The sequence below is a fragment of the Bos indicus x Bos taurus genome, chromosome 26 (genome assembly GCF_003369695.1).
Source record: "Bos indicus x Bos taurus breed Angus x Brahman F1 hybrid chromosome 26, Bos_hybrid_MaternalHap_v2.0, whole genome shotgun sequence".
NCBI lineage: Eukaryota > Metazoa > Chordata > Mammalia > Artiodactyla > Bovidae > Bos > Bos indicus x Bos taurus.
The window spans coordinates 34,769,321-34,795,823 of NC_040101.1; the positions used below are offsets into that span (position 1 = coordinate 34,769,321).

Sequence of the window (26,503 nt, forward strand, 5' to 3'; positions counted from 1 at the left end):
CCATTTATTTCAATGGCTCCTTCATCCCCCTAACCTGAGGGGTGGGATATAGTGGGACATGGGAGGGAGGTTCAAGAGGGAGGGGACATAAGTATGTCTATGGCTGATTCATATTGATGTATGGCAGAAACCAACAAAATATTGTAAAGCAATTATCTTTCAATTAAAAATAAGTAAATTAAAAAAGATTATCATTTTTTAATTAAGAAAACTCATCTATTTTCTTTTAAAAAAGCATTTTAAAATTCTAGGCACATTACTTAAAATTTTAATAGTGGTTTACCACCCACAGCGAGGAAACTCCACAATAAAGAGAACTTCACAAACTGCCGGAATACAGAAAGGCCACCCCAAACACAGTGATATAAACAAGATGAAGAGACAGAGGAATACTCAGCAGGTATAGGAACATGATAAATGCCCACAAAACCAAACAAAAGAGGAAGAAATAGGGAATTTACCTGATAAAGAATTCCGAATAATGATAGTGAAAATGATCCAAAATCTTGAAAACAAAATGGAATCACAGATAAATAGCCTGGAGACAAGAATTGAGAAGATGCAAGAAAGGTGTAACAAGGACCTAGAAGAAATAAAAAAGAGTCAATATATAGTGAATAATGCAATAAATGAGATAAAAAACACTCTGGAGGGAACAAATAGTAGAATAGTGGAGGCAGAAGATAGGATTAGTGAGGTAGAAGATAGAATGGTAGAAATAAATGAATCAGAGAGGAAAAAAGAAAAACGAATTAAAAGAAATGAGGACAATCTCAGAGACCTCTGGGGCAATGTTAAACGCCCCAACATTCAAATCATAGGGGTCCCAGAAGAAGAAGACAAAAAAAAAAAGACCATGAGAAAATACTTGAGGAGATAATAGTTGAAAACTTCCCTAAAATGGGGAAGGAAATAATCACTCAAGTCCAAGAAACCCAGAGAGTCCCAAACAGGATAAACCCAAGGTGAAACACCCCAAGACACATATTAGTCAAATTAACAAAGATCAAACACAAAGAACAAATATTAAAAGCAGCAAGGGGAAACCAACAAAAACACACAAGGGGATTCCCATAAAGGTAACAGCTGATCTTTCAATAGAAACTCTTCAGGCCAGGAGGGAATGGCAGGACATACTTAAAAGTGATGAAAAAAATAACCTATCGCCCAGATTACTGTACCCAGCAAGGATCTCATTCAAATATGAAGGAGAAATCAAAAGCTTTACAGACAAGCAAAAGCTGAGAGAATTCAGCACCACCAAACCAGCTCTCCAACAAATGCTAAAGGATCTTCTCTAGACAGGAAACACAGAAAGGATGTATAAACTCAAACCCACAACAACAAAGTAATAGCAATGGGATCATACTTATCAATAATTACCTTAAACATAAATGGGTTGAATGCCCCAACCAAAAGACAAAGACTGGCTGAATGGATACAAGACCCCTATATATGTTGCCTACAAGAGACCCACCTCAAAACAAGGGACACTTTCAGACTGAAAGTGGAGGGCTGGAAAAAGATACTCCACGCAAATAGAGACCAAAAGAAAGCAGGAGTAGCAGTACTCATATCAGATAAAATAGACTTCAAAACAAAGGCTGTGGAAAGAGACAAAGAAGGACACTACATAATGATCAAAGGATCAATCCAAGAAGAAGATATAACAAATATAAATATATATGTAGCCAACATAGGAGCACTGCAATATGTAAGACAAATGCTAACAACTATGAAAGGGGAAATTAACAATATCACAATAATAGTGGGAGACTTTAATACTCCACTCCCACCTATGGATAGATCAACTATATAGAAAATTAACAAGGAAACATAAACTTTAAATGATACAATAGACCAGTTAGACCTAATTGATATCTATAGGACATTTCATCCCAAAACAATGAATTCCACCTTTTTCTCAAGCACAAACGGAACCTTCTCCAGGATAGATCACATCCTGGGCCATAAATCTAGCCGTGGTAAATTAAAAAAATTTTGAAATCATTCCAAGCATCTTTTCTGACCACAATGCAGTAAGGTTAGATCTCAATTACAGGAGAAAAACTATTAAAAATTACAACGTATGGAGGCTGAACAACACGCTGCTAAATAACCAAAAAATCACAGAAGAAATCAAAAAAGAAATAAAAATATGCATAGAAACGAATGAAAATGAAAACACAACAACCCAAAACCTGTGGAATACTGTAAAGGCAGTGCTAAGGGGAAGGTTCATAGCAATACAGGCATACCTCAAGAAACAAGAAAAAAGTCAAATAAATAACTTAACTCTACACCTAAAGCAACTATAAAAGGAAGAAGTGGGGAGATCAGACCTCGCCCCGGGGCCGGGCGCGCTCGGGGGGACGCGGCCGCAACTTCTGCGGCCGCGTCTAAAAAAAAAAAAAAAAAAAAAAGGAAGAAGTGAGGAACCCCAGGGTTAGTAGAAGGAAAGAAATCTTAAAAATTAGGGCAGAAATAAATGCAAAAGAAACAAAAGAGACCATAGCAAAAATCAACAAAGCCCAAAGCTGGCTCCTTGAGAGGCTAAATAAAATTCACAAACCATTAGTCAGACTCATCAAGAAACAAAGGGAGAAAAATCAAATCAATAAAATTAGAAGTGAAAATGGAGAGATCACAACAGACAACACAGAAATACAAAGGATCATAAGAGACTACTATCAGCAATTATATGCCAAAAAAATGGACAACGTGGAAGAAATGGACAAATTCTTAGAAAAGTACAACTTTCCAAAACTGAACCAGGAAGAAATAGAAAATCTTAACAGACCAATAACAAGCCCAGAAATAGAAACTGTAATCAGAAACCTTCCAGCAAACAAAAGCCCAGGTCCAGACGGCTTCACAGCTGAATTCTACCAAAAATATAGAGAAGAGCTAACACCTATCATACTCAAACTCTTCCAGAAAATTGCAGAGGAAGGTAAACTTCCAAACTCATTCTATGAGGCCACCATCACTCTAATACCAAAACCTGACAAAGATGCCACAAAAAGAAAACTACAGACCAATATCACTGACGAACATAGATGCAAAAATCCTTAACAAAATTCTTGCAATCAGAATCCAAGAACACATTAAAAAGATCATACACCATGACCAAGTGGGCTTTATCCCAGGGATGCAAGGATTCTTCAATATCTGCAATCCAATCAATGTAGTACACTACATTAACAAATTGAAAAATAAAAGCCATATGATTATCTCAATAGATGCAGAGAAAGCCTTTGACAATATTCAACATCCATTTATGATAAAAACTCTCCAGGAAGCAGGAATAGAAGGAACATACCTCAACATAATAAAATCGGTATATGACAAACCCACAGCAAACATTATCATCAGTGGTGAAAAATTGAAAGCATTTCCCCTAAAGTCAGGAACAAGACAAGGGTGCCCACTTCACCACTACTATTCAACATAGTTTTGGAAGTTTTTGCCACAGAAATCAGAGCAGAAAAAGAAATAAAAGGAATCCAAATTGGAAAAGAAGTAAAACTCTCACTGTTTGCAGATGACATGATCCTCTACATAGAAAACCCTGAAGACTCCACCAGAAAATTACTAGAGCTAATCAATGAATATAGTAAAGTTGCAGGATACAAAATCAACACACAGAAATCCCTTGCATTCCTATACACTAATAATGATAAAATAGAAAGAGAAATTAAGGAAACAATTCCATTCACCTTTGGAATGAAAAGAATAAAATACTTAGGACTATACCTACCTAAAGAAACAAAAGACTTATATAACAGATCAGATCAGATCAGTCGCTCAGTCGTGTCCAACTCTTTGCGACCTCATGAATCGCAGCACGCCAGGCCTCCCTGTCCAACACCAACTCCCGGAGTTCACCGAGACTCACGTCCATCGAGTCAGTGATGCCATCCAGCCATCTCATCCTCTGTCGTCCCCTTCTCCTCCTGCCCCCAATCCCTCCCAGCATCAGAGTCTTTTCCAATGAGTCAACTCTTCGCATGAGGTGGCCAAAGTACTGGAGTTTCAGCTTTAGCATCTTTCCTTCCAAAGAAATCCCAGGGCTGATCTCCTTCAGAATGGACTGGTTGGATTTCCTTGCAGTCCAAGGCACTCTCAAGAGTCTTCTCCAACACCACAGTTCAAAAGAATCAATTCTTCGGTGCTCAGCCTTCCTCACAGTCCAACTCTCACATCCATACATGACCACAGGAAAAACCATAGCCTTGACTAGACGAACCTTTGTTGGCAAAGTAATGTCTCTGCTTTTCAATATGCTATCTAGGTTGGTCATAACTTTCCTTCCAAGGAGTAAGTGTCTTTTAATTTCATGGCTGCAGTCACCATCTGCAGTGATTTTGGAGCCCCCAAAAATAAAGTCTGACACTGTTTCCACTGTTTCCCCATCTATTTGCCATGAAGTGATGGGACCAGATGCCATGATCTTCGTTTTCTGAATGTTGAGCTTTGAGCCAACTTATTCACTCTCCTCTTTCACTTTCATCAAGAGGCTTTTGAGTTCCTCTTCACTTTCTGCCGTCTGCACATCTGGTGTCATCTGCATATCTGAGGTTATTGATATTTCTCCCGGCAATCTTGATTCTAGTTTGTGTTTCTTACAGTCCAGCATTTCTCATGATGTACTCTGCATATAAGTTAAATAAACAGGGTGACAATACACAGCCTTGACGAACTCCTTTTCCTATTTGGAACCAGTCTGTTGTTCCATGTCTAGTTCTAACTGTTGCTTCCTGATCTGCATACAAATTTCTCAAGAGGCAGATCAGGTGGTCTGGTATTCCCATCTCTTTCAGAATTTTCCACAGTTTCTTGTGATCCACACAGTCAAAGACTTTGGCATAGTCAATAAAGCAGAAATAGATGCTTTTCTGGACTCTCTTGCTTTTTCCACGATCCAGTGGATGTTGGCAATTTGATCTCTGGTTCCTCTGCCTTTTCTAAAACCAGCTTGAGCATCAGGAAGTTCACGGTTCACATATTGCTGAAGCCTGGCTTGGAGAATTTTGAGCATTACTTTACTAGCATGTGAGATAAGTGCAACTGTGCGGGAGTTTGAGCATTCTTTGGCATTGCCTTTCTTTGGGATTGGAATGAAAACTGACCTTTTCCAGTCCTGTGGCCACTGCTGAGTTTTCCAAATTTGCTGGCATATTGAGTGCAGCACTTTCACAGCATCGTCTTTCAGGATTTGGAATAGCTCAACTGGAATTCCATCACCTCCACTAGCTTTGTTCATAGTGATGCTTTCTAAGGCCCACTTGACTTCACATTCCAGGATGTCTGGCTCTAGGTGAGTGATCACACCATCGTGATTATCTGGGTCGTGAAGATCTTTTTTGTACAGTTCTTCTGTGTATTCTTGCCACCTCTTCTTAATATCTTCTGCTTCTGTTAGGTCCATACCATTTCTGTCCTTTATCGAGCCCATCTTTGCATGAAATGTTCCTTTGGCATCTCTAATTTTCTTGAAGAGATCCCTAGTCTTTCCCATTCTGTTGTTCTCCTCTATTTTTTATATATAGAAAACTATAAAACACTGGTGAAAGAAATAAAAAAGGACACTAATAGATGGAGAAATACACCATGTTCATGGATCAGAAGAATCAATATAGTGAAAATGAGTATTCTACCAAAGCAATCTATAGATTCAGTGGAATCCTTATCAAGCTACCAACATATTTTTCACAGAGCTAGAACAAATAATTTCACGATTTGTATGGAAATACAAAAAACTTCAAATAGCCAAAGCAATCTAGAGAAAGAAGAATGGAACTGGAGGAATCAACCTGCCTGACTTCAGGCTGTACTACAAAGCCACAGTTATCAAGACAGTGTGGTACTGGCACAAAGACAGAAATGTAGATCAATGAAACAAAATAGAAAGCCCAGAGATAAATCCATGCACCTATGGAGACTTTATCTTTGACAAAGGAGGCAAGAAGATACAATGGAGAAAAGACAATCTCTTTAACAAGTGGTGCTTGGAAAACTGGTCAACCACTTGTAAAAGAATGAAACTAGAACACTCTCTAACACCATACAAAAAAATAAACTCAAAATGGATTAAAGATCAAAACGTAAGACCAGAAACTATAAAACTCTTAGAGGAAAACATAGGCAAAACACTCTCCGACATAAATCACAGCAGGATCCTCTATGACCCGCCTCCCAGAATATTGGAAATAAAAACAGGAATAAACAAATGGGACCTAATTAAAATTAAAAGCTTCTGCACAACAAAGGAAACTCTAGGCAAGGTGAAAAGACAGCCTTCAGAATGGGAGAAAATAATAGCAAATGAAGCAACTGACAAAGAATTAATCTAAAAAATATACAAGCAACTCCTGCAGCTCAATTCCAGAAAAATAAATGACCCAATCAAAAAATGGGCCAAAGAACCAAACAGACATTTCTCCAAAGAAGACATACAGATGGCTAACAAACACGTGAAAAGATGCTCAACATCACTCATTATCAGAGAAATGCAAATCAAAACCACAATGAGGTACCATTTCATGCCAGTCAGAATGGCTGCTATCCAAAAGTCTACAAGCAATAAATGCTGGAGAGGGTGTGGAGAAAAGGGAACCCTCTTACACTGTTGGTGGGAATGCAAACTAGTACAGCCACTATGGAGAACAGTGTGGAGATTCCTTAAAAAACTGGAAATAGAACTTGCATGTGACCCAGCAATCCCACTGCTGGGCATACACACCATAGAAACCAGAATTGAATGAGACACGTGTACCCCAATGTTCATCGCAGCACTGTTTATAATAGCCAGGACATGGAAGCAACCTGGATGTCCATCAGCAGATGAATGGATAAGAAAGCAGTGATACATATACACAATGGAGTATTACTCAGCCATTAAAAAGAATACATTTGAATCAGTTCTAATGAGGTGGATGAAACCGGAACCTATTATACAGAGTGAAGTAAACCAGAAAGAAAAACACCAATACCGTATACTGCTGCTGCTGCTAAGTCGCTTCAGTTGTGTCTGACTCTGTGAGACCCCAGAGACGGCAGCCCACCAGGCTTCCCTGTCCCTGGGATTCTCCAGGCAAGAACACTGGAGTGGGTTGCCATTTCCTTCTCCAATGCATGAAAGTGAAAAGTGAAAGTGAAGTTGCTCAGTCATGTCCGACTCTAGCGACCCCATGGACTGTAGCCCACCAGGCTCCTCCGTCCATGGGATTTTCCAGGCAAAAGTACTGGAGTGGGATGCCATTGCCTTTTACTACTGCATATATATGGAATTTAGAAAGATGATAACGATAACCCTGTATGCGAGACAGCAAAAGAGACACAGATGTATAGAACAGTCTTTTGGACTCTGTGGGAGAGGGTGAGGGTGGGATGATTTGGGAGAATGGCATTGAAACATGTATAATATAATATATGTGGAATGAATCGCCAGTCCAGGTTCGATGCATGATACAGGATGCTCGGGGCTGGTGCACTGGGATGACTCAGAGGGATGGTATGGGGAGGGAGGTGGGAGGGGGGTTCAGGATGGGGAACACTTTACACCAGTGGTGGATTCATGTTGATGTATGGCAAAACCAATACAATATTATAAAGTAATTAGCCTCCAATTAAAGTAAATAAATTTATATTAAAAATAAATAATTAAATGAAATATGTCAAATAATTTAATAGTGGTTTAATGGAAGACTGCTTTCAAATTTGGTTCTTTTATGTGGTATAAAGTTGAATTTTGATTTTATTACATTTAGGCACTGATCTAAATGTATTATATTCTTGTCTGTGGAATATAGACATGGTGGCCTTTTCAGACTGGGGGTGTTATTAGATGTGCTTAGTTTCCCAGCCTCCACCCTGAACCATGCTCCTCTGCTGCTGCAGAAGCTGTGGAGGGAAGCTCTGGTTGCTGAGGACCTGCCTGCTGATTTCCTCGGAGGCTGACTCCTCCTGCTGTATCACCAGCCATGGCGATGACCAAGTAACATTGGGTGTCCTGCATTGGGTTTTATGGCTCTTAGGAGAGGGACTTCATTTCCTCCAGGCTGCTGTTGTATGAGCACCTGTTCTTCTTTTTTTAGGGCTTCCCTGGTGGCTCAGATGGTAAAAGCATCCGCCTACAATGTGGGATACCTGGGTTCGATCCCTGGGTCAGGAAGATCCCCTGGGGAAGGAAATGGCAACCCACTCCAGTGTTCTTGCCTGGAAAATTCCATGGATGGAGGAGCCTGGTGGGCTACAGTCCATGGGGTCACAAAGAGTTGGACACAACTAAGCAACTTCACTTTCACTTTCTTCTTTTTTAAAGTTATAATTGGTGTATATGATGTGTCAGATGTCCTAGGTTCACATCTGAACCTAGGACTACCTAGGGTAGTCCAGTTCTCCCATTTATTAACTGAGCAGGGAGGTGCCTGAATCGTTTCAAGGTAATTTAACTGAAAGGTTTCTATTCAAAGCATCTTTTGAAGATCAAGTGAGCTAACTGGGTGGTGGAAAATACCTGGCACAGAAGAATCAGTAAAATATTTCTTCAATCTTGTGGTACTGGTTATATGCTGATTGTATTGGGTTGGTCAAAAAGTTGGTTTGAGTTTTTCCATACCTGAACCAACTTTTTGGCCAATATATTGATATAGCTATAGTCTGAAATTAGACTACTTAAATATTAAAGAACATTTATTAAAACTAAATTAATTAGCTAAATGTTGAACAGTAACAGACTTTATTTTCTTGGGCTTCAAAATTACTGTGGAATGGGGCTGCAGCCATGAAATCAAAAGATACATGCTCCTTGGAAGAAAAGCTTTGACAAACCTAGACAGCACATTAAAAAGCAGAGATGTCTGTTTGCCGACAAAGACCCATCTAGTCAAAGCTATGGTTTTTCAGTAGTCATGTACAGATGTGAGAGTTGGACCACAAAGGATGAGTACCAAAGAATTGATGCTTTTGAACTGTGGTGTTGGAGAAGACTCTTGAGAGTCCCTTGGACAGCAAGGAGATCAAACCAGTCAATCCTAAAAGAAATCAACCCTGAATATTCATTGGAAAGACTGATGCTGAAGCTGAAGCTCCAATCCTTTGGCCACCTGCTGGTAAGAGCTGGCTCACTGGAAAAGACCCTGATGTTGGGAAAGATTGAGGGCAGGAGGAGAAGGTGGCAACACAGGATGAGATGTTTGGATGGCATCACTGACTCAATGGACATGAATTTAAGCAAACTATGAGAGATAGTGAGGGACTGGGAAGCCTGGCGTGCTGCAGTCCACGGGGTCACAAAGAGTTAGACACAACTGAGTGAACAACAAATCCTAAGTAAGTATTCAAATTTATCCAAAATAAAACTTATTGCTGTACTTGCTAGCAAGGTTGGCCCAGAAGTTTGGGCTTTCCCAAAGGGGTTATGGGAAAACCTGAACAAGCTTTTTGGCTAACCTATTACAACTATTGTTTATACCACTTTGCAATTTTCGTCATTGTTATTTTGCACTTGATTTTTGTACATGATTCGCTTTAGTTTTTCTATTTATTTGGTCTCAGGAGGTGCGTCTTTTAAAAACCCATGAAATATTTGAAGGAAATGAGAAGTCATAGTGCTTCACTTGATGATTTTTATCTCATGCTTAATAGACCTCATGCTTTTATATTGTCTTTAACTGGAGAGATCAAGTTTTCTTTATTTCATTTTGCTTTTCCCTATTAAAAGGAAAGATGTTTCATTTTAAGTGGTATATCAAGTTGTATTAGCAAATTTTATATTATAATTGTTTTTATCTGTTCATATAATCAGAGATGAGAATTAGTACTGGTAGCCTCTCAGGTGGCACAAGTTGTAAAGAACCTGACTGTCAATGCAGGAGACACAAGAGACTTGGATTCAGTCCCTGGGTTGGGAAGATCCCCTGGAGGAGGAAATGGCAGTATTCTTACCTGGAGAATTCCATGGACAGAGGAGCCTGGCAGGCTACAGTCCATGGGATTGCAAAGAGTCGGACATGACTGAGCACACACGTGCACACACACACACACACACACACGAGAGTAAAACCAACAGCTCTCAAAAGGCTGGCAACTCCCTACATTCTGTATCAGTTTGCAGATTTTGTTGAAAACATCTAGAATTTTAGCTTCCCTTTCCTTATGAAAGCTAATGATAATTTCTTTAAGCTTTGCTATCACTTATCAGTCATATTTAGACTCAGTAGTTTTACTTGCCTTTTGCACCTCATTATTTTTGTGTCTCACATGCTCCCTTTTTGGGATATATTTTTATTTGTTGGACCTTTTCTTCAGGTAATTATTTCAGAAATGGTTTCAATATTATAAAATGTTTGAATGTTTACATGTCCAAAATTTTTTTATATTATATTTATTTATTTGTTTTATTTGTGGCCATACCATGACACAGGGGGGATCTTAGTTTCTGGACCAGGGATTGAATTCATGCCCCACTGCAGTGCAAGCATGAAGTCTTAACCATTGGACTGCCAGGGAAGCCCCCCAGATATCTATATTTTGATCTTATATTTAAATTCTAGTTTATCTGGTGTAGAATAATACTTTAAAAATCATTTCCTATTGAATTTTTGAAGGCTTTACTTGACTATTATCTATCATTTATAAGCATTGTGTATGGGAAGATTTATTCTAAATTGAGTCTGATTCTTTATAATTTCCTTTTAACTTTCTAGAGCATTTTAGGCTTTTTTTTTGTTTTCCTTGATGTTCTCACATTTCACAAAATTTTGAGAGTGTCGGTCTTTTCTCTTTAATCCTGCTTAGAACTTGGTGGGTACTTTGGATCTTTCATCATTATAGGAAAAATTTATTCCATTTCCTTTGCTTATTAATACATTTGATTATTTTTCTCTCTCCTTGAAACTCCTGTGATAAAGTTGCTAGAATTTCTAGAATTATTGTCCATATCATTCAACTTTGTTTACAGTTTTTATCATTATTATTTTGTACTCTATTCTTGTGGAAACCCTGTTCCCCCTGAATCTTCCTGATAAAATAAGTCAACCTGCAGGCAAAGCTATTTTATTACTCAGCATATCTGTTTATTAAAAGCATTTTTGCAACCACATTCTTAACTACCAAAAACTTTTCATCTTTCCATTAACTTTTTATTTGGTTAAATTTATCTGATGATGTTCTATTTAACATTTTTTCTGTTTTTAATTCTTCAGGGATTAGTTCTATGATTTTTAAGTTAGATGTTTGTTATGCTATTGAAGTTCCTCAAATAGCTTTTAAGTCTTGAAATTTTGTTCATATCTGTGAGTCTTTATATATTTTCTGGAGTGTATTTCCTCACCTAAGTGTGAATATGCAATGTTTGCTCAAGTTATGTGATCCTTATTGGAAATGGGTATGTAAAGAAGGGAGTGGGTGATAAGTAGTCAAGGGACTTTCCACTGATGTCTTTGAGTGATTTCTTTCCTTGACTTGAGGATTCCTCAGTATTTGTTATTCCTTTTTTTATCTACTGTCTGCCGGCCTGCATTCTCTCTGGGAGTAAATGGTGTCAGAACTCCTGGCACAAAGAAAAGAGCTCTTGAAAAACCATTGGAATCCCTCTACTCTTTTCTAAGATAAGACCAGCTCCCTATTCTTTTCTTTATTTGCCCTGCTTCCTTGTCTTGATGTGGCCTTTCCGTAGATCTTCTGAGAAAAGGCTCTAAGGAATTGCTTATTTTTCTGCTCATATGATGATGAATTTTGACACAGAGATACTCTCTTTCATCGTTTGTCATGATCATGAATTCCAGCCCTTTGAAAATCTGATATCTTCAATTTCACTACTAATATGTGGTCATCTCTGAGGAATTGAGTTATTTTTTAGTTGGGATTTCCATCAAAAACTTAGATATTTATCAGTATTAAGGCTGATAAGTTTTTGTTTAAATATCTACTGACAGGCCAAAGTGCAATGATGGTAAAACAATATTTATTCAAAAGTTCAAAGACTCATTGCATGTTTGGTGATAAGCCTGCACTTAGTATTTTTAAAAAGTCTTTAGATTTTAAACTTTCAGTTGCCCTCATGTGAAGCACACCAATGGAACTCTTCGTAGTTCTGGTGACCTGTCTTTCTTTTTTGATTTTCCTTTTTCTGTGGAATCAGAGGCATGCCAAAGGGAAGCTGCCACCTGGGCCCACTCCTCTCCCAGTTGTTGGAAATATTTTCCAGATAAATACTAAGAATGTCAGCAAATCCATAAGCAAGGCAAGTATGAGTGATTTTCTTCCAGTTGTTTGCCATGAGTAAGTAAGACAGCCCTATGTCTTGTCCCAGTTTGTTTTCTTGACACCAGTTTTTTTTTTAATTAAAATTTTTTGGTATGCTTAGCCTTTTATTTTAAATTACCAGAATTAGCTCCTATGGAACCCATTTATGCTGGCAAATCAACCAACTCTTGTTACTGCAGACACCGTGTTTTTAAAGAGTGGTTTTAAAGGGAATTGCCCAGTGAATACCCAGACATGATTTTATCATTTAGTTATTATTCATTTTTAAAAATGGAAGTGTAATTGATGTACAATATTATATGCTACAGATGTACAGTATAGTGATTCACAATTTTAAAGGTTATACTTCATTTATAGTTACTATAAAATATAGGTGATATTCCCTATCTTTTCTCTGTTGTATATTCTTACTTCCTTTGTTATAGAATAATTCACTGTAAGTGTGTGGGTTTATTTTTGGGTGCTCTATTGTGTTCCATAGATGTGTCTGTTTTTGTACCAGTATCATACTTTTTTGGTTAATATAGTTGTATAGTATATTGTGAGGTCAGGGAGTCTGATTCCTCCAGTTCAGTTTTTTTTCTGCACCCCCTCAAGATTCCTTTGACTATTTGCAGTGTTTTGTGTTTCCATATAACTTTAAAATTATTTATTCTAGTTCTGTGAAAAATGTCATTGGTATTTTGATAGAACTGCAATCTGCAGATTGCCTTAGTATGATCATTTTATATATGATTTCTTCTAACTCAAAAACACAGTTTATCTTTCCATCTGTTTCTGTCACTTTCAATTTCTTTCATCATTGTTTTATAATTTTCTGAGACAGGTCTGTTATTTCCTTATGTAGGTTTATTCCTAGTTTTTTTTTTTTTGGATGCAGTGGTAAATAAGATTGTTTCCTTAACTTCTCTTTCTGGGGGGCAATCCTAAGATGGCAGAGGAATAGGACAGGGAGACCACTTTCTCCCCCACAAATTCATGGAAAGAACATTTGAATGCTGAGCAAATTCCACAAAACAACTTCTGAATGTTGGCCGAGGATATCAGGCACCCAGAAAGGCAGCCCACTGTCTTCAAAAGGAGGTAGGACAAAATATAAAAAATAAAAAGAGAGACAAAAGAGATAGGGATGGAGATGCATCTTGGGAAGGGAGTCTTAAAAAAGAGAGAAGCTTCCAAACACCAGGAAACACTCTCACTGGTGGGTCTGTGGCAAGCCTTGGAATCTCAGAGGGCAACATAACCGGGAGGAAAAATAAATAAATAAATAAATAAATAAATAAAACCCACAGATTAGGTGCCTAATGGCAACTCCCAGCGGAGAAGCAGCCCAGACGCTCGAATCTGCCACTAGCAAGTGGGGACTGGACAGGGAGGTGCAGGCTGCATTGCTTAGGGTAAGGACCGGGCCTGAATGCCCCAAGGGCAATCTGAGGGAACTAACATGAGATAGGAACCCAAACTGTGGGATAGCTATCCCGCAAAAAGCCCTAACATAAGACACTGCCAGGCCCACTCACAGAACAAAGGACTGAGCAGAGCTAGCCAGCTGCTGACTGGCCCATCGCCCGCTAGAGACACGTAGGCGATGGCAGCCAGAGCCAGAAGGGGACAATTGTGGCCCCAGAGAGGCATCCTCTACCAAACTGCAAGCAGGCTTCATTGCTAACCAAGACTTCTAGGGATTCTGGATGGTTGACTTCCACTGGGAGTGTTTCAGCCAGAGATCAGCTCCCTAGAAGAGACACACGGCACACTTGAGAAGGCATGCCCATTGTACACCCAGGAAAGAGTGGCTGGGGAGGTGATAAGATGCAGCCTCCAACTGGGGGCGACTGTGCTTGCCAAGCACCTGGTCACCTGAGCTGCTTGGACCTGGGAAGGGCACAAAATGCAGGTCCAACCAAGTCTGTGCCTTTGTGGAGTACCCAAGAACCTGAACCTGAGCTGCTTAGACCTGACAAGTGCATGCAACCCAGGGCCCGCCTCAGACAGTTCCTGGCAGAGCAACCTAGAGCCTGAGCAGTGTAGACTGGGAAAGCACACACGCTGTGAGTTGGGGTAAGCCCAGTGTGGCAGACACTGCAAGCACTCCCCACACATGCCAGTGATATTTGTTAGCAATGTTCCTCCCTCCCCACAGCAGTACTGAACAAGTGAGCCTAAAAAAAGTGACCACCACCGCCCCCTTGTGTCAGGGTGGAAATTAGACACTGAAGAGACCAGCAAACAGAAGAAGCTAAAATAAACAGAGGGAACCGCTTTGGAAGTGACTGACAGGTGCAATAGATTAAAACCCTATAGTTAGCACTGACTACATAGGAAGGGGCCTATAGATCTTGAGAAGTATAAGCCAGACCAAGGAACTATCTGATAATGAACTGACCCCACACTGTCCACAAAAGCTCCAGAGAAAGTCCTAGATATATTTTTACTAATTATCATTAAAAAAATTTTTTTTAAAATTTTAAGTCCTCTATTACTGCTTTAATTTTCATTTTTATAACCTACTGCTGCTGCTAAGTCGCTTCAGTCATGTCCGACTCTGTGCGACCCCATGGACGGCAGCCCACCAGGCTCTGCTGTCCCTGGGATTCTCCAGGCAAGAACACTGGAGTGGGTTGCTATTTCCCTCTCCATTGCGTGAAAGTGAAAAGTGAAAGTGAAGTCACTCAGTCGCGTCTGATTCGTAGTGACCCCATGGACTACAGCCTACCAGGCTCCTCATCCATGGGATTTTCTAGGCAAGAGTACTGGAGTGGCTTGCCATTGCCTTCTCCACATTTATAACCTACTATTACCTTGCCAAGAAAAAAAAAAAAAAAGACCCTATTTTTAAACAAACTTCATGTATATATATATATACTTTATAATTTTTGTGACTTTGTTTTTTAAATATTGTATTTTTGAGAATCTAACCTCTACTCTAGATTTTTAATCTTTGCTTTTTGGTATTTGTTATCAATTTTATACCTTTAAGAACCCAATCTGCAGCACTCGTTTTTACCTGGGAGCGAGATTACCAGCTTGATTGCTCTCTACCCCTTTTGACTGCTTTTTCTCCACCAGGTCACCTCTATCTCCTCCCTTCCCCTTCTCTTCTCTACCCAACTCTGTGAATCTCTTTGTGTGTTCCAGGCTGTGGAGAATACTTCAGTTCAGTTCAGTTCAGCCGCTCAGTTGTGTCTGACTGTTTGCAACCCCATGAATCGCAGCACGCCAGGCCTCTCTGTCCATCATCAACTCCCAGAGTTTACTCAAACTCATGTCCATTGAGTCAGTGATTCAATCCAGCAATCTCATCCTCTGTTGTCCCCTTCTCCTCCTGCCCCCAATCCCTCCTAGCATCAGGGTCTTTTCCAATGAGTCAGCTTTTCTCATGAAGTGGCCAGAGTATTGGAGTTTCAGCTTTAGCATCAGTCCTTCCAATGAACACCCAGGACTGATCTCCTCTAGAATGGACTGGTTGGATCTCCTTGTAGTCCAAGGGACTCTCAAGAGTCTTCTCCAACACCACAGTTCAAAAGCATCAATTCTTCAGCACTCAGCTTTCTTCACAGTCCAACTCTCACATCCATACATGACCACTGGAAAAACCATTAGCCTTGACTAGATGGACCTTTGATGGCAAAGTAATGTCTCTGCTTTTGAATATGCTATCTAGGTTGGTCATAACTTTCCTTCCAAGGAGTAAGTGTCTTTTAATTTCATGGCTGCAATCACCATCTGCAGTGATTTTGGAGCCCCCGAAAATAAAGTCTGACACTGTTTCCACTGTTTCCCCATCTATTTCCTGTGAAGTGATGGGACCAGATGCCATGATCTTAGTTAGGGAACTAATTACTGGCTGGATCTGTCTCCTTTTGATTCCCCCTTTTATCCTCTTGGCCACCTCTGTCTCCTTCCTTCCTCTTCTCTTCTCTGTGTAACTCCGTGAACATCTATGAGGGATCCAGACTGTGGGGAGCACATAGGGAAGTGATTACTGGCTAGCTTGCTCTCTTCCCTTCTGATTCCCCCGCTTCTCTTCCTTGTCACCTCTATCTCCCTCTTTCCTCTTCTCTTCTCCATTTAACTCTATGTATCTCTCTGGGTGTACCTCACTGTGGAGAAACTTTTCATCATTAACCTAGATGTTTTATCATCGGTGCTGTATAGATGGAGAAATCTTGAAGCTAGTGTAAAAATAAGTCTGGAAACCAGAGGCAGGAGGCTTAAGTCCAAATCCTGAGAACACCAGAGAACTCCTGACTCCAGGGAACATTAATCAATAGGAACTCATCAAAAGCCTCCATACCTACACTGAAATCAAGCACCATCCAAGGGCCAACAAGTTCCAGAGCAAGACATACCAAGCAAATTCTCCAGCAACACAGGAACATAGCCCTGAGCTTCAATATACAGGCTGTCCAAAGTCACACCAAACCCACTGACATCTCAAAACTCAGTACTGGACACTTCATTGCACTCCAGAGAGAAGAAATCCAGCTCCACCCACCAGAACACCGACACAAGCTTCCCTAACCAGGAAACCTTGACAAGCCACCAGTCCAACCTCACCCAGAGCAAGGAGCCTTCACAATAAAGAGGAACCACAAACTGCCAGGATACGGAAAGGCCACTCCAAACATAGCAATATAAACAAGAGGAAAAGGCAGAGAAATATTCAGCAGGTAAAGGAACAGGATAAATGCCCACAAAACCAAACAAAAGAGGAAGAGATAGGGAATCTACCTGATAAAGAATTCCGTATAATGATAGTGAAAATGATCCAAAATCTTGAAAACAAAATGGAGTTACAGATACATAGCCTGAAGACAAGGATTGAGAAGATGCAAGAAAGGTTTAACAAGGACCTAGAAGAAATAAAAAAGAGTCAATATATAATGAATAGTGCAATGAATGAGATAAACAGCACTCTGGAGGGAACCAACAGTAGAATAACGGAGGCAGAAGATAGGATAAGTGAGGTAGAAGATAGAATGGTAGAAATAAATGAATCAGAGAGGAAAAAAGAAAAACGAATTAAAAGAAATGAGGACAATCTCATTTGTTAATGTTAAATGTCCCAACATTCGAATCATAGGAGTCCCAGAAGAAGAAGACAAAAAGAAAGACCATGAGAAAACACTTGAGGAGATAATAGTTGAAAACTTCCTTAAAACGGGGAAGGAAGTCAAGTCCAAGAAACCCAGAGAGTCCCAAACAGGATAAACCCAAGGCGAAACACCCCAAGACACATATTAGTCAAATTAACAAAGATCAAACACAAAGAACAAATATTAAAAGCAGCAAGGGAAAAACAACAAATAACACACAAGGGGATTCTCATAAGGATAACAGCTGATCTTTCAATAGAAAATCTTCAGGCCAGAAGGGAATGGCAGGACATACTTAAAGTGATGAAAATAACCTACAGCCCAGATTACTGTACCCAGCAAGGATCTCATTCAAATACGAAGGAGAAATCAAAAGCTTTACAGACAAGCAAAAGCTAAGAGAATTCAGCATTACCAAACCAGCTCTCCAACAAATGCTAAAGGATCTTCTCTAGACAGGAAACACAGAAAGGATGTATAAACTCAAACCCACAACAACAAAGTAATAGCAACGGGATCATACTTATCAATAATTACCTTAAACATAAATGGGTTGAATGCCCCAACCAAAAGACAAATACTGGCTGAATGGATACAACAACAAGACCCCTATATATGTTGTCTACAAGAGACCCACCTCAAAATAAGGGACCCATACAGACTGAAAGTGGAGGGCTGGAAAAAGATATTCCACGCAAATAGAGACCAAAAGAAAGCAGGAGTAGCAGTACTCATATCAGATAAAATAGACTTTAAAACAAAGGCTGTGAAAAGAGACAAAGAAGGACACTACATAATGATCAAAGGATCAATACAAGAAGATATAACAATTATAAATATATATGCAGCCAACAAGTGAGCACCACAATATGTAAGACAAATGCTAGCAAGTATGAAAGGGGAAATTAACAATATCACAATAATAGTGGGAGACTTTAATACCCCACTCACACCTATGGATAGATCAACTAAACAGAAAATTAACTAGGAAACACAAACTTTAAATGATACAATAGACCAGCTAGACCTAATTGATATCTATAGGACATTTTACCCCAAAACAATGAATTTCACCTTTTTCTCAAGTGCACATGGAACCTTCTCCAGGATAGATCACATCCTGGGCCATAAATACAGCCTTGGTAATTTCAAAAAAATGAAATCATCCCAAGCATCTTTTCTGACCACAATGTGGTAAGATTAGATGTCAATTACAGGAGAAAAACTATTAAAAATTCTAACATATGGAAGCTGAACAACACGCGGCTGAATAACCAACAAATCACAGAAGAGATCAAAAAAGAAATAAAAATGTGAATAGAAATGAGTGAAAATGAAAGCACAGCAACCCCAAACCTGTGGGACACTGTAAAAGCAGAGCTAAGGGGAAGGTTCATAGCAATACAAGCTTACCTCAAGAAACAAGAAAAGAGGCAAATAACTAACCTAACTCTACACCTAAAGCAACTTGAAAAGGAAGAAATGAACTCCAGGGTTAGTAGAAGGAAAGAAATCTTAAAAATTAGGGCAGAAATAAATGCAAAAGAAACAAAGGAGACCATAGCAAACCCCAAAGCTGTTTTTTTGAGAAGATAAATAAAATTGACAAACCATTAGCCAGACTTATCAAGAAACAAAGGGAGAAGAATCCAATCAACAAAATTAGAAATGAAAATGGAGAGATCACAACAGACAACACAGAAATACAAAGGATCATAACAGACTACTATCAGCAATTATATGCCAATAAAATGGACAACTTGGAGAAATGGACCAATTCTTAGAAAAGTATAACTTTCCAAAACTGAACCAGGAAGAAATAGAAAATCTTAACAGACCCATCAGAAGCATGGAAATTGAAACTGTAATCATAAATCTTCCAGCACACAAAAGCCCAGGTTGAGATAGTTTTACAGCTGAATTCTACCAATAATTTAGAGAAGAGCTAACACCTATCCTACTCAACCTCTTCCAGAAACTTGCAGAGAAAGGTAAACTTCCAAACTCATTCTATGAGGCCACCATCACACTAATACCAAAACCAGACAAATATGCCACACAAAAAAAGAAAACTACAGGCCAATATCACTGATGAATACAAAAATCCTTAACAAAATTCTTGCAAACAGAATCCAACAACATATTAAAAAGATCATACATCATGACCAAGTTGGCTTTATCCCAGGGATGCAAGGATTCTTTAATATCCACAAATCAATCAGTGTAATACACCACATTAACAAATTGAAAGATAAAAACCTTATGATTATCTCAGAAGATGCAGAGAAAGCCTTTGACAAAATTCAACATCCATTTATGATAAAAACCCTGCAGAAAGCAGGAATAGAAGGAACATACCTCAACACAATAAAAGCTATATATGACAAACCCACAGCAAACATTATCATCAGTGGTGAAAAATTGAAAGCATTTCCCCTAAAGTCAGGAACAAGACAAGGGTGCTCACTTTCACCACTACTACTCAACATAGTTTTGGACGTTTTGGCCACAGCAGTCAGAAAGGAAAAATAAAGAAATCCAGATGGGAAAAGAAGTAAAACTCTCACTGTTTGCAGATGACATGATCCTCTACATAGAAAACCCTGAAGACTCCTCCAGTAAGTTACTAGAGCTAATCAATGAACATAGTAAAGTTGCAGGATATAAAATTAACATGCAGAAATCTCTTGCATCCCTATACACTAACAATCTGCCTCCTTAGCGCAGTGGGCAGCGCGTCAGTCTCCTATACACTAACAATGAGGAAACAGGAAGAGAAATTAAGGAAACAATTCCACTCACCGTTGCAAAGAAAAGAATAAAATACTTAGGAATAAATCTACCTAGAGAAACAAAAGACATATACAAAAAACTATAAAACACTGATGAAAGAAGTCATAGAGGACACAGACAGATGCAGAAATATACCATGTTCATGGATCGGAAGAATCAATATAGTGAAAATGAGTATACTACCCAAAGCAATCTATAGATTCAATGGAATCCCTATCAAGCTACCAATGGTATTTTTCACAGAGCTAGAACAAATAATTTCACAATTTGTATGGAAGTACAAAAAGCCTCAAATAGCCAAAGCAATCTTGAGAAAGAAGAATGGAACTGGAGGAATCAACCTACCTGACTTCAGGCTCTACTACAAAGCCACAGTCATCAAGACAGTATGGTACTGGCACAAAGACAGAAATATAGATCAATGGAAGAAAATAGAAAGCCCAGAGATAAATCCACGCACCTATGGACACCTTAACTTCGACAAAGGGGGCAAAAATATACAATGGAGAAAAGACAATCTCTTTAACATGTGGTGCCTGGAAAACTGGTCAACCACTTGTAAAAGAATGAAACTAGAACATTTTCTAACACCTTACACAAAAATAAACTCAAAATGGATTAAAGATCTAAATGTAAGACCAGAAACTATAAAACTCCTAGAGGAAAACATAGGCAAAACACTCTCTGACATAAACCACAGAAGGATCCTCTATGACTCGCCTCCCAGAATATTGGAAATAAAAACAGGAATAAACAAATGGGACCTAATTAAACTTAAATGCTTTTGCACAATGAAGGAAACTATAAGCAAGGTGAAAAGACAGCCTTCAGAATGGGAGAAAATAATAGCAAACGAGGCAACTGACAAAGAATTAATCTAAAAAATATTCAAGCAACTCCTGCAGCTCAATTCCAGAAAAATAAACGACCCAATCAAAAAAATGGGCCAAAGAACCAAACAGACATTTTTCCGAAGAAAACATACAGATGGTTAACAAACACATGAACAGGTGCTGAACATCACTCATTATCAAAGAAATGCAAATCAAAACCACAATGAGGTACCATTTCATGCCAGTCAGAATGGCTGCTATCCAAAAGTCTACAAGCAATAAATGCTGGAGAGGGTGTGGAGAAGAGGGAACCTTTTCTTACACTGTTGGTGGAAATGCAAACTAGTACAGCCACTATGGAGAACAGTGTGGAGATTCCCTAAAAAACTGGAAATAGAACTGCCATATGACCCAACAGTCCCACTACTGGGAATACACACTGAGGAAACCAGAATTGAAAGAGACACGTGTACCCCAATATTCATTGCAGCACTGTTTATAGTAGCCAGGACATGGAAGCAACCTAGATGTCCATCAACAGACTAATGGATAAGAAAGCAGGGTACGTATACACAATGGAATATTATTCAGCCATCAAAAGAACATGTTTGAATCAGTTCTAATGAGGTGGATGAAACTGGAGCCTATTATACGGAGTGAAGTAAGCCAGAAAGAAAAACACCAATACAGTATACTAATGCATATAGTGGAATTTAGAAAGATGATAACAATAACCCTATATCCAGTTCAGTTCAGTTCAGTTCAGTCACTCAGTCATCTCTGACTCTCTGCGATCCCATGAACTGCAGCACGCCAGGCCTCCCTGTCCATCACCAACTCCCTGTCCATTATCCAAACTCATATCCATTGAGTCCGTCATGCCATCCAACCATCTCATCCTCTGTCGTCCCCTTCTCCTCCTGCCTTCAATCTTTCCCAGCATCGGGGTCTTTTCAAATGAGTCAGCTCTTCCCATCAGGTGGCCAAAGTATTGGAGTTTCAGCTTCAATATCAGTCCTACCAATGAACACTCAGGACTGATTTCCTTTAGGATGGACTGGTTAGATCTCCTTGCAGTCCAAGGGACTCTTAAGAGTCTTCTCCAACACCACAGTTCAAAAGCATCAATTTTTCGGTGCTCAGCTTTCGTTGTAGTCCAACTCTCACATCCATACATGACTACTGGAAAAACCATAGCCTTGACTAGATGGACCATTGTTGGCAAAGTAATGTCTCTGCTTTTGAATATGCTATCTAGGTTGGTCATAACTTTCCTTCCAAGAAGTAAGCTTCTTTTTATTTCATGGCTGCAAACACCATCTGCAGTGATTTTGGAGCCCCCCAAAATAAAGTCTGACACTGTTTCCACTGTTTCCCCATCTATTTCCCATGAAGTGATGGGACCGCATGCCATGATCTTAGTTTTCTGAATGTTGAGGTTTAAGTCAACTTTTTCACTCTCTTCTTTCACTTTCTTCAAGAGGCTCTTTAGTTCTTCTTCACTTTCTGTCATAAGGGTGGTGTCATCTGCATATCTGAGGTTATTGATATTTCTCATGGCAATCTTGATTCCAGCTTGGGCTTCCTCCAGCCCAGCATTTCTCATGATGTACTCTGCATATAAGTTAAATAAGCAGGGTGACAATATACAGCCTTGATATACTCCTTTTCCTATTTGGAACCAGTCTGTTGTTCCATGTCCAGTTCTAACTGTTACTTCCTGACCTGCATACAGGTTTCTCAAGAGGCGGATCAGGTGGGGTCTGGTATTCCCATCCCTTTCAGAATTTTCCACAGATTCTTGTGATCCACACAGTCAAAGGCTTTAGCTTAGTCAATAAAGCAGAAATAGATGTTTTTCTGGAACCCTCTTGCTTTTTCGATGATCCAGCAGATGTTCCAATTTGATCTCTGGTTCCTCTGCCTTTTCTAAAACCAGCTTGAACATCTGGAAGTTCGTGGTTCACGTATTGCTGAAACCTAGCTTGGAGAATTTTGAGCATTTCTTTACTAGCATATGAAATGAATGCAACTGTGCGGTAGTTTGAGCATTCTTTGGCATTGCCTGTTTTTGGGATTGGAAAGAAAGCTGACCTTTTCCTGTCCTGTGGCCACTGCTGAATATTGTGACATAGGTTCCCTTTATAGTAATTATCCTTTGGTAATTTTAATGGCAATGAAAATTTCTTTAAGTAAAAAATCTACTCATTTACAGAGTGACAAAACTAAAATTTTCCAAAAAGTAGACTGAAATCAAGGAAATAAGTAAAACCGAATTTAGGAAAATTCAGTTTCTATTATCTCAACAAATGAATGAATAATGCTTCTACTCTTAGCTATTTAATAGAGCAATAACTCTAAATCTTGAAGGAATTATCTGAAATCAGGCTTCTCTGAGACAATTAGTTGTCAGAGTACTGCCCAATGAAACTCCTTTCTTTGTGTTTGGATCTGGTTTTGAAGATTGTGTTAGCACTCCAGAATATGCAGTTGTTAAATCACAGCCTTGGTTAAGTTTTTTCTTTTTTTTTCTGGTTAAGTTTTAAAAATATCTCTTGATTTTAATTTCCATGTCTTTAAAATGTAAATAAGAATTATTTTGCACAGGTTATTTGAGTATATTATATGTTCAACAAGTTACTAAATGCCTAATTTTATCAGGGCTTCCCTGGTGGCTCAGATGGTAAAGAGTCTGCCTGCAGTGTAGGAGACTTGGGTTCGATCCCTGGGTTGGGAAGATCCCCTGGAGAAGGAAATGGAAACCCACTCCAGTATTCTTGCCTGGAAAATCCCATGGATGGAGCCTGGCAGGCTACACTTCATGGGGTTGCAAAGAGCCTGACATGACTGAGCAACTTCACATTTTTAATTTCAATAATAAGTATGTTAGATTTTGGGATTTTCAAAGATGAATGAAAAAAAAACAACCCTAATGTTATGGAATTCACCATCTAGATGATAGGTGTGTATTTATGGAACAATCATGCACATAAATGTATGGATGCATCATGCTGCACTTAGTTGCCCAGCTGTGTCCAACTCTTTGTGACCCCATGGACTGCAGCCTGCCAGGCTCCTCTGTCCATGGGTATTCTCCAGGTAAGAATACTGGAGTGCATTGCCATGTACTTTTCCAGGGGATCTTCCCAACCCAGGGACTGAACCCAGGTCAAAACATACAATGTGGTGTTGTGGTTTAGTTGCCAAGTTATGTCTGACTCTTTTGCAACCCCATGGACTGTAGGCCCCCAGGCTCATCTTCATGGGTTTTCCCTGGCAAGAATACTGGAGTGGGTTGCCATTTCCTTCTCCAGGGGATCTCCCCAACCCAGGGATCGAAACCACATCTCCTGCCTTGCAGGCAGATTCTTTACCACCCAACACCAGGCTTGTATTTATGAAACAATCATGCAAGTAAACATATGGATACAAAACAAGTAATAGAAACACAGTCGAAACAGGCAGTGTAACTTGAAGAATTAGGGGTAAGAGGGGTAGTTAGCAGAAGTTTCTCTGAGGAAGTGAAATTAGAGCTGATATCAAGACCATCCCCAAGAAAAAGAAATGCAAAAAGGCAAAATGGCTGTCTGAGGAGGCCTTACAAATAGCTGTGAAAAGAAGAGAAGTGAAAAGCAAAGGAGAAAAGGAAAGATATAAGCATCTGAATGTAGAGTTCTAAAGAATAGCAAGAAGAGATAAGAAAGCCTTCCTCAGAGATCAATGCAAAGAAATAGAGAAAAACAGAATGGAAAAGACTAGAGATCTCTTCAAGAAAATTAGAGATACCAAGGGAACATTTCATGTGAAGATGGGCTCGATAAAGGACAGAAATGGTATGGACCTAACAGAAGCAGAAGATATTAAGAAGAGGTGGCAAGAATACACAGAACTGTACAAAAAAGATCTTCACGACCCTGATAATCACGATGGTGTGATCACTCACCTAGAGCCAGACATCCTGGAATGTGAAGTCAAGTGGGCCTTAGAAAGCATCACTACAAACAAAGCTAGTGGAGGTGATGGAATTCCAGTTGAGATATTTCAAATCTTAAAAGATGATGCTGTGAAAGTGCTGTGCTCAATATGCCAGCAAATTTGGAAAACTCAGCAGTGGCCTCAGGACTGGAAAAGGTCAGTTTTCATTCCAATCCCAAAGAAAGGCAATGCCAAAGAATGCTCAAACTACCGCACAATTGCACTCATCTCACATGCTGGTAAAGTAATGCTCAAAATTCTCCAAGCTAGGCTTCAGCAATACATGAACCATGAACTTCCAGATGTTCAAGCTGGTTTTAGAAAAGGCAGAGGAACCAGGGATCAAATTGCCAACATCTGCTGGATCATCAAAAAACAAGAGAGTTCCAGAAAAACATCTATTTCTGCTTTATTGACTATGCCAAAGCCTTTGACTGTGTGGATCACAAGAAACTGTGGAAAATTCTGAAAGGGATGGGAATACCAGACCACCTGACTTGCCTCTTGAGAAACCTAAATGCAGGTCAGGAAGCAACAGTTAGAACTGGACATGGAACAACAGACTGGTTTCAAATAGGAAAAGGAGTATATCAAGGCTGTATATTGTCACCCTGCTTATTTAACTTATATGCAGAGTACATCATGAGAAACGCTGGGCTGGATTAAGCACAAGCTGGAATCAAGATTGCTTGGAGAAATACCAATAACATCAGATATGCAGATGACACCACCCTTATGGCAGAAAGTGAAGAAGAGCTAAAGAGCCTCTTGATGAAAGTGAAAGTGGAGAGTGAAAACGTTGACTTAAACCTCAACATTCAGAAAACTATGATCATGGCATGCGGTCCCATCACTTCATGGGAAATAGATGGGGAAACAGTGGAAATAGTGTCAGACTTTATTTGGGGGAGGGGGGGCTCCAAAATCACTGCAGATGGTGACTGCAGCCATGAAATAAGGAAAATAAGACTGTAACCTGGTAAAGTGCTTGTTTGTTCCATTCTTTTTTAATTTGGAGATTAATTATGTTTGGAGTCCCTGACATAAGACTAGTCTGGTTATAGCTCCAAGAGTAAGTAAAAACATGTTCTGAGATAAGTTTGGAGATGTAAACAGGAGTCAGAACATTGGTCTTTAGCATCAAATCAGTGTGATGTATCTCAACATTTGCTTTGTGAAAAAATCAGTCTGGTTGCTGTATGGAGAATAAATTGTAAGGTAGCAGAAGGAGTGAAATATTGGACAAGCTGAAAGACTGTAAGCCCTATATCATGTTTTACATTGAATAAGTTGCCATGATAGAAAGACCTCACTCACATCACTACACAGGGAAGCTGGAAAATGTTTATGACTATGTCCTTATGTATTATGAAAGCTTAGAGGTCTCTGGTGCTAAAAATATGTGGAGAATGGATAATGAGGAATGATTTTTAGTTTGCATGTGGGGGAGATAAGCACCTTTCCTTAAACCAGAGGAGAAATGTATTATTTATTATAACTATAAGAAAGAAGAGGAATTTTGGTGTAATT

At 39.3% G+C, this 26,503-nt stretch overlaps 1 protein-coding gene across 1 annotated transcript in view; it reads left to right on the top strand.

Moving 5' to 3' along the window:
• Positions 1-12,069: 12,069 nt before the first annotated feature.
• LOC113884591 (cytochrome P450 2C31-like) overlaps positions 12,070-26,503 on the top strand; it is a 58,009-nt gene continuing 43,575 nt past the window's right edge. The window contains exon 1 of the mRNA XM_027529237.1: positions 12,070-12,250. Coding sequence (XP_027385038.1) covers positions 12,083-12,250 — 168 coding nt within the window. The 5' untranslated portion in view covers positions 12,070-12,082. The remainder of the gene's footprint in view (positions 12,251-26,503) is intronic.